The sequence below is a fragment of the Chionomys nivalis genome, chromosome 8 (assembly GCF_950005125.1).
Source record: "Chionomys nivalis chromosome 8, mChiNiv1.1, whole genome shotgun sequence".
Lineage (NCBI taxonomy): Eukaryota > Metazoa > Chordata > Mammalia > Rodentia > Cricetidae > Chionomys > Chionomys nivalis.
Window position 1 is genome coordinate 53,737,437 of NC_080093.1, and position 7,253 is coordinate 53,744,689.

At 43.4% G+C, this 7,253-nt stretch overlaps 1 protein-coding gene across 2 annotated transcripts in view; it reads left to right on the forward strand.

Annotated features, from left to right (window-relative positions):
• Window positions 1–6,833, forward strand: part of LOC130880381 (tumor necrosis factor receptor superfamily member 23-like) — an 18,509-nt gene extending 11,676 nt beyond the window's left edge. The window contains exons 6-7 of one of the 2 annotated variants that reach the window (XM_057779378.1): window positions 1,409–1,530; window positions 5,957–6,018. In XM_057779378.1, the coding sequence (XP_057635361.1) occupies window positions 1,409–1,491 (83 nt within the window). In that variant the 3' untranslated portion in view covers window positions 1,492–1,530; window positions 5,957–6,018. Of the gene's footprint in view, window positions 1–1,408; window positions 1,531–5,956 lie in introns of both variants that reach the window. The other variant, XM_057779380.1, reaches the window with a different exon arrangement.
• Window positions 6,834–7,253: the final 420 nt, after the last annotated feature.

Genomic DNA, 7,253 nt, shown 5'->3' on the forward strand with positions numbered 1-7,253 from the left:
GACCCTTGGGCCGAACATCCAGTAGGGAAAAGGCAGCCTCTTCCACAAATAATGCTGGCCAATACATGTGGGGAAGAATGAAGTTGGACCTTATTTAACAATATATGCAAAAATTAGGACTTGGCTGAAGCTCAGTAATAAAGCATTTTCCTAGCATGCATGAAGCCCTAAATTCGACCCCCAGAACTCAAAAAAAAAAAAAAAAAAAAAAAACCAGTAAAATTCAACTGGGATACACTGGCCCTGGCCTATAGTTCCAGCAGTGTATACCTGTGAGTGTCAACAGCCCAAGGGTGGGAAGGAACCCAGGGTCTGCGGGTAGACAAATGAACTAACAAATACAGTCTGTGTAGTCAGTGGAATAGCATGCAGTCTTGAAAAGCACAGACGCTCTGACACAGCCGTATAATAAGCCATGGAGACAGTGTGTTAAGTGAAATAAGCCTGGCTCTCGGGGCAAGTGTGGTTGTACTCCCAGGCAGTCCTGGAGCAACAAGCTGACAATGTGAAATAGAGAACACGGAGAACCACAGTCGGGGACAAGGCTGGACAGTTAGTGTCCACTGGGGACAGAGGTCAGTGAGGGAAGATGAGAAAGTTCTAGAGACTGGTGTGGAGATGGCCGCACAGTCACGTAAAGACACCTCGGATTGATCAGCTGTGTTCTGAAAGTTTCGTGTGATGTGTGTTTTACCAAACTGTAGAATAAGTCAACAAACCCTTGGGAATGAGAATGTCTCCTTCCTGTTAGAACACAAGGCCAGTCCCTTCTGCTCTTGGGAGTGCTAGGCAGCATGGTGGCCTCCCTTCCTCCCTCTGTGAGTCTGCTTTACAACACTGTGATAAAATGCTGACCTAAAGCAACTTAGTGAGGAAAGGACTCATTTTATTTGCTTACAACTTACAATTCACTATGAAAGGACGTGGGTGGGAACTGAAGCAGAGGCCGTGAAGAAATGCTTCATGGCTTGCTCCACGTGGCTTGCTCCACGTGGCTTGCTCCTCGAGGCTTGCTCCTTGAGGCTTGCTCCTCATGGCTTGCTCCCTGAGGCTTGCTCAGTTTGCTTTCTTAGACTGTGCAGAAGTGGTACTTACTACCCAGGGTGAGCCTCCTCTTTTGATTAGCAATCAAGAAAATGCCCCACAGACTTGCCTATAGGCAATATGATATAGGCATTTTCTCAACCAACGTTCCCTCTCCCTAAGTCACCCTAACTTATGTCAAGTTGACGAAAAGATGACCCAGTTCTGTCTATGTTTGTCCTGTTCATCAGGCCCCTCCCATCCAGGAAGAAGACTGTTGGCTTCTCCATTTGTTCTTTATCATAGACTGCCAAAAAAAAAAAAAAAAAAAAAAAAAAAGTCTGCTCTTGTCGAAAAAATTTCTTGTTTGTTTTTTCACTTTTAGATCAAAGAAATCGGCTATTCCTACTAACTGTTCTTCCAGCCTTAGCTGTTCTTGCTGTTTTCTGCTATTACCTGCGTAGGTGACATCTGTAAGCAGCAACCTGGTGGAGTCTCTTCTTAGGAGTAAGTGACGGGTTAACTGAAGGCAAATCCTGTGTGTCTGGGTCCATAAGAAGCTCAGGACAAATGGCTAACCATGGTGCCTCTGCGCATACCAAAGAGCATGCTGGCCTCCAGGCCCACTCAGTTCCTGTGGCTCTTCTCAGCCCGCTCCCTACTCTAAACTTCTCAGCTCATGGGCTCCCCCTTCCCAGCTTCTCATTTCTATAGAACCCTGTCATTCAGCCATGTGCCTTCTCAGTTAGCCCTCTGTTGGCATTCTCTTGCCCCCTCTTTCTTGGTCCTTTCTTCTCTTTCTCTCTTTCTCCTTCCTCCCCGCCCCTTCTTCTCATGGCCCGGTTCAGTCTGCTGGCCATGTTTAATCTTCTACTTTCTGTCTTTGCTCTGGACTCTTCCAGATGCCTCTAGCTGTACTCTCCCTCATGCCTACAAAAAACCAACCACCACTGTAATTGGAGTAGACATGTCCTCACTTTATACATCTGTGCCTGAAACTCAGGAGGAGCACATATGAGCCCTTCCAAGGGGCTTGGCCTTTCCTAACTGAACCGAGCTGCTAACTTGATTTCCCTAAGGTATGTAACTATGGTATTGTTTCTGCTGGCCTCTGCCAGCCCCCATGGTTGACCTCAATTTTATAGTTCACCTCTTCAGCTGTTTCTTTCTTACCCTTACTCTATTTGTCTCCCCTTGCCTACTCAGTAAGCTTCTTCTCAGTCTCTGGCTCCTGGGGCCTGCTGTGCCCTCTTGGGTACCCACCACATGGGCATCTCAGTGCTGAGAGAGTTGCCCCTCTTCCTCTGTTGAAACCCTGCCTTTTCCCAAAAGCCTCTCCAGTTTGCCTCTTCAGCTGTTTTCTTCCCTAACTGCCCCACCCGCTCATCTCTCTCCTCCTCTACTGGCTAAGCATCTCCTGGAGCTGCCTGCTTTTTCTACTATTACTGTAGAAGTCACACCTGTGTGCCAGGAAGCTTCCTCTCACCCTCCAGGGGGCCCCATCACATGGAAAGGGATGCCTTTCCTCCATGGTTTAGGACATATCTCTCTGACAGGTCTCTCAGTCCCCTTGAGGATGCCCTGGATTGAAATTCTTGTCACCAGGACACTTACCCTCCTCTCTTCTGCCCTGGTCCCTTCTATCTCTCAGCTCCCTCCTGCGAGTCCTGCAGCTTCCGTATGCCCCCTTGGCCTCAAGGATATTGGAATCCTCCTTCAGTTGGAGTTTCTGTTTATACCCTTTCCTGGCCTCCCCTTCAGAACTGCTTGCTCTGCCTCCTCTTTACATCCTCCTGGGCCTCCACAATAATGGAATCTTCCTTGCATGGAGTTCCTCCTCGTTTGGACCCTGTCTCTGTGTCTCAGCTCCCTCTTGGAACCTTCCCTCTGGTGGAGTTCATCTCCAACCCTTTCTCTTTTCCTCCTTGGACTCAGAAATTTCACTGAAGCCCCGGTGTCCTAGTGCAAATGTCCTGGCCTCCGTACAGGCCAATGGCCCAGACGGCACACCAGACTTCTAAATTCTCTCAGGTGCTAACCACGCCTGCCACAGCACAAATGATCCCCAGCTCTCTTAAATTAAACCTCAGCTTCTTCTGCTCCACACTTCTCAAACTCTTCTTTCTCAAAGCTTTTTCTACTTTTCACCTTTGAAAATCTTTTCTCTATGGTTTCTTTGCTCTCTGCTCTCAAAGAAAATCTCTTAAGACAATTGTGTGAATTCTATCTCAGGATTCGTAAATTCTTTAGGTATGGTTAAAAATTTGCAAAATCTGTATTAAAAAGTTAACAAAAGGCCGATAGTTTAAAAATCTATGTATAGGTAATCTTAATTTGCTACATATTAATCACATATAATATATGTGATTCAACTCTCCTTCAGAAAATAGATCTGCTGTAGTATACTGTATCTGAACATGTAACTTGAATTCAACTCTTGTTTAAGAAAATAGCAACTATGGCAGAGTGGTGGTGGCACACGCTTTTAACCCCAGCACTTGGGAGGTGGAGGCAGGCAGATCCCTGTGAGTTCGAGACCAGCCTGGTCTACATAGCCAGGGCTATACAGAGAAACCCTGTCTTGAAAAAAGAAATCAGCAATGTGGCTTGTCTCCACCTTTGGCTGATGACCTCTTCGGAATGGAAGCAATAATGGCTGGTAGCTATCTTTACTGAAGCTAAAGAGTACATGCAATGATTAAGGTAACCATGTGGTATAAACCAACTAAGGCAACAATCAAAGAACTTCTGAGTCCCACTGAGCCCTCTGCTTACCACGTATCTGCTTCTTAAACTAAGGAGATAACAGCAGGTCTCCAAGTTATTTTGGATTAGGATAGATTTTGCCTGATGATAAATTCCTTAGTCTATAGAGGTATATTCAGGTTAACAGAAACCGACTTAAAGATGTCTAACTACTTATGTCTTTGCTAACTGCTCAACACCAGGTTCCTCGAAAACTTTAGATAACGACGTATGCTTGATGAATAAGGAATATTTGATAAATAAGGTTTATAAATTTCTAACTTATAATGGTCTATTCAGATTAACAAAAGCTGACTTAGAGAGTTATATCTAATTACCTGTGTATTTTCTGACTGATTACACTCTAGACTTAGAGAAATAGAGAACAGCTTATGTTTGATTTAAAAAAAAAAGGAGGGTTTTAAATTCCTAAGATCTATTCAGGCTAACAGAAACTGACCTGAAGATATATATCTAGCCTCTTTGTCTTTGTGACTGTATTTATGGTTTAAACTTTTATTTGGATGCTAAAGGATCTTCAATTCAAATTTTTAAGGCCCAGACTTAACAGGGATAAAATTGTAAAATCCTAGTCTTGTATAAGATACTAACTTATAAATTGTTAAAAATTATTAAGACATGTAAATTAATGCTCAGTCACCAGCGATCAAATTACTTAATGTGCTCAGAACTATGCTCATAAGTACACGTGTAATTAATTCACGGGGACAAGCTTTATTTAGCCTCCTGTGTATGTTTTCCAGGCTAAGCCTAAAGCAAGTAACTAAAAACAAAGTTTGGTTAAAGATCTATTAGTATTGACCCTAAGGTCTCCAAAGAAGAAGATGGGGCACAGATGACTACACTTGGGTCTGGTGACACTAACCCCTGGGCAAAGAACTGGCCCACGCCTCACACACCATCAAGGCCCTGCCCAAACTGTGGCCACTGTTAGATTGACAGCCCTTCTGTGACTCCCCAAGATACATCAGTTTTCCCAAGTTCCTCCTCCACTGAAAAATCTCTCAGACATTCTAGGTTTAGCAGGTGAATTAATGCTGTCCTGTGTGCCACAGGGGAATGCTAACTCTCCAGGTAGTGGGTGAGTCTCTGTCATTTTAACTGCTACAGAAGCCTTTTGGGTTATACTTCATGCTGTAATGTATCCTCGGCTCTCTGATGATGTTGATGGCTAATTTTAGCTTTATCAGTTTGACAGCAGCAAGCACCCCCTCCTCCCACAAAGCTGCAATTGCCTGGTCAGTCTATTTCATATATAAAAAAACAAACTTACAGAGAATTTACCTTGCTGGCTGACTTCCCTATAAAAGAAATAAACTCACAAAACAGGTTTCAATGTAACTTTTTACTATTCCTTTATTTAAAGGAACTTGTTTTACAATGACTACTCTCACTAATCACTGGTGTCTCATGGTAAATTATGGATGGAAAGAGAAAATCTTTGATGTTTATGTAACTTAAGGTATGTAAACATAAATTGTAAAAGTCTGAGGATGTAAAAGCTCAAGTAAGTTATGAGGGTCTAAGAAAGTGATTTATGACATACAAATGCAAGATATAAAGGTCCGAGGGGGTGATTTAAGGTGTGTGAGGAATTAGAAATGTTTCAGATTTATTTTCTTCTTCCTATGCTATTGTTGTAAAAATAGACTTCAAAACTTCAGATATTCAACATTACTAAGTGAAGTTCTGATAAACTATTAATCTAGCGCTGGTAAAGCATTGACTGCTACAATCATGGTCACAAGATTTAAAGGCAGGGGTCTGTGAATTTTCCACAGTGTAAATTTCAGTATAATTTATAAACAGTGGTAATGATAATATATGTAAAACTTTTATCTCTTTTTGTAAACTTGAAAAATTCATGTCAGCTTCAGGGAGTCCTGACTTGACTCTGCCTGTCATTGGTCAAACAGGTTCCAGATAGATACTCATGTCAACCAGCAGGCTAAGCTTCCTACCTTCTTCTGCCTGTTCTGGAGAGTGGGTTCTCTCTCTCTCTCTCTCTCTCTCTCTCTCTCTCTCTCTCTCTCTCTCTCTCTCTCCTCCCCCTCGTCTTGTGACTAGGGTCACAGACCTGGATGTTTCAAGTGTACACCCAAGGTAAATATTTTCCCCTAGTTCCTTAACTTTAACTTCTGACACTAGCCTCTATCTATCCAAATAGATTTCCAAAGAAGACTGCAAAATGCTCCTAATCAAAACCGGCTAGCCCTGGACTGATGTAAACTAGATGCTTCTGACAGACCTTCCGACCAGCCTGAGCGCCTGACTTGAACCAGCACTTCCAGACTACTCCAAAGCAGACTACTTCCTAGCCCCAGGCAGTCGCACAGAACCTGGGCAGGAGTGAAACAGATGTTTGCCAGCCTGCACTCCTTTCCCTGGCCTTTGACCAGCATTCCAGCCTTCCTGAGCCCTGACAACAACACCCTAATTTCCACTAACACTCAGTTGCAGAGAGATTACATCACCCTTTATCATTAACAAAAAAGCTGGGATGTTGGATCTAAAAGGAACTCAGGACAAATAGCTAACCATGGTGCTTATGAACATACCAAAGAAGATGCTGGCCTTCAGGATCACTCAGTACCTCACTTCTCAACTCTTCTCACCCCATCCCCTACCCTAAACTTCTCCAACTCAGGGACTTTCCTTCCTCCAGCGTCTCATTCCTCCATAACTCTGCCATTTTGGCCATGTGCCTTCTTTTTTTATTATTTATTTTATTATTATGTATATAGTGTTCTGCCTGCATTGTGTCCACAGGCCAGAAGAGGGCACCAGATCTCATTACAGATGGTTGTGAGCCACCATGTGGTTGCTGGGAATTGAACTCAGGACCTCTGGAAGAACAGCCAGTGCTCTTAACCTCTGAGCCATCTCTTCAGCCCGGCCATGTGCCTTCTTGATCCTCTCTCTCTTGGTGCTATCTTAGCCCTCATTTTCTTGCTCCCTTTCTCGTTATGGTCTGGTTTGGTCCACTGGTCATTAGTCTACTTTCCCTCCCTGCTCTGGACTCTTCCCATGCCTGTCTGCACTGTCCCTCGTATCTATAATAAAGAACTTCCTCTCAACCATACCTTGGAGCAGTCATGTCTTTACTTTCTAGACTGGGAAACTTGGTGTCCTGTTAACCACCCAGGAAAATGCCTTATATTACATAGTGTTGGTCTCAGGACCTTGCCATCTACAGCAGCAGCAGGGCAAGATGCTGGCTTCCTCTGTGGTCCACCAATCCAGATTGTCCATGAGTTGGTTGGGATCTATTTCTTGAGGGGCTGCTAGGTTGATGAATAAAACATTTCTCCCTTTGTGTCTAAATAAAAAGAAAAATAACTCTATCATAGTAAAAATATGTACAATAAGAACAATTATCGAGTAAAGATTGCATTTACAATATCCAGTCATAATTGGCAGATTTAAAGAAAATATTCTATTATTTATCCTATCTTAATGAGTCC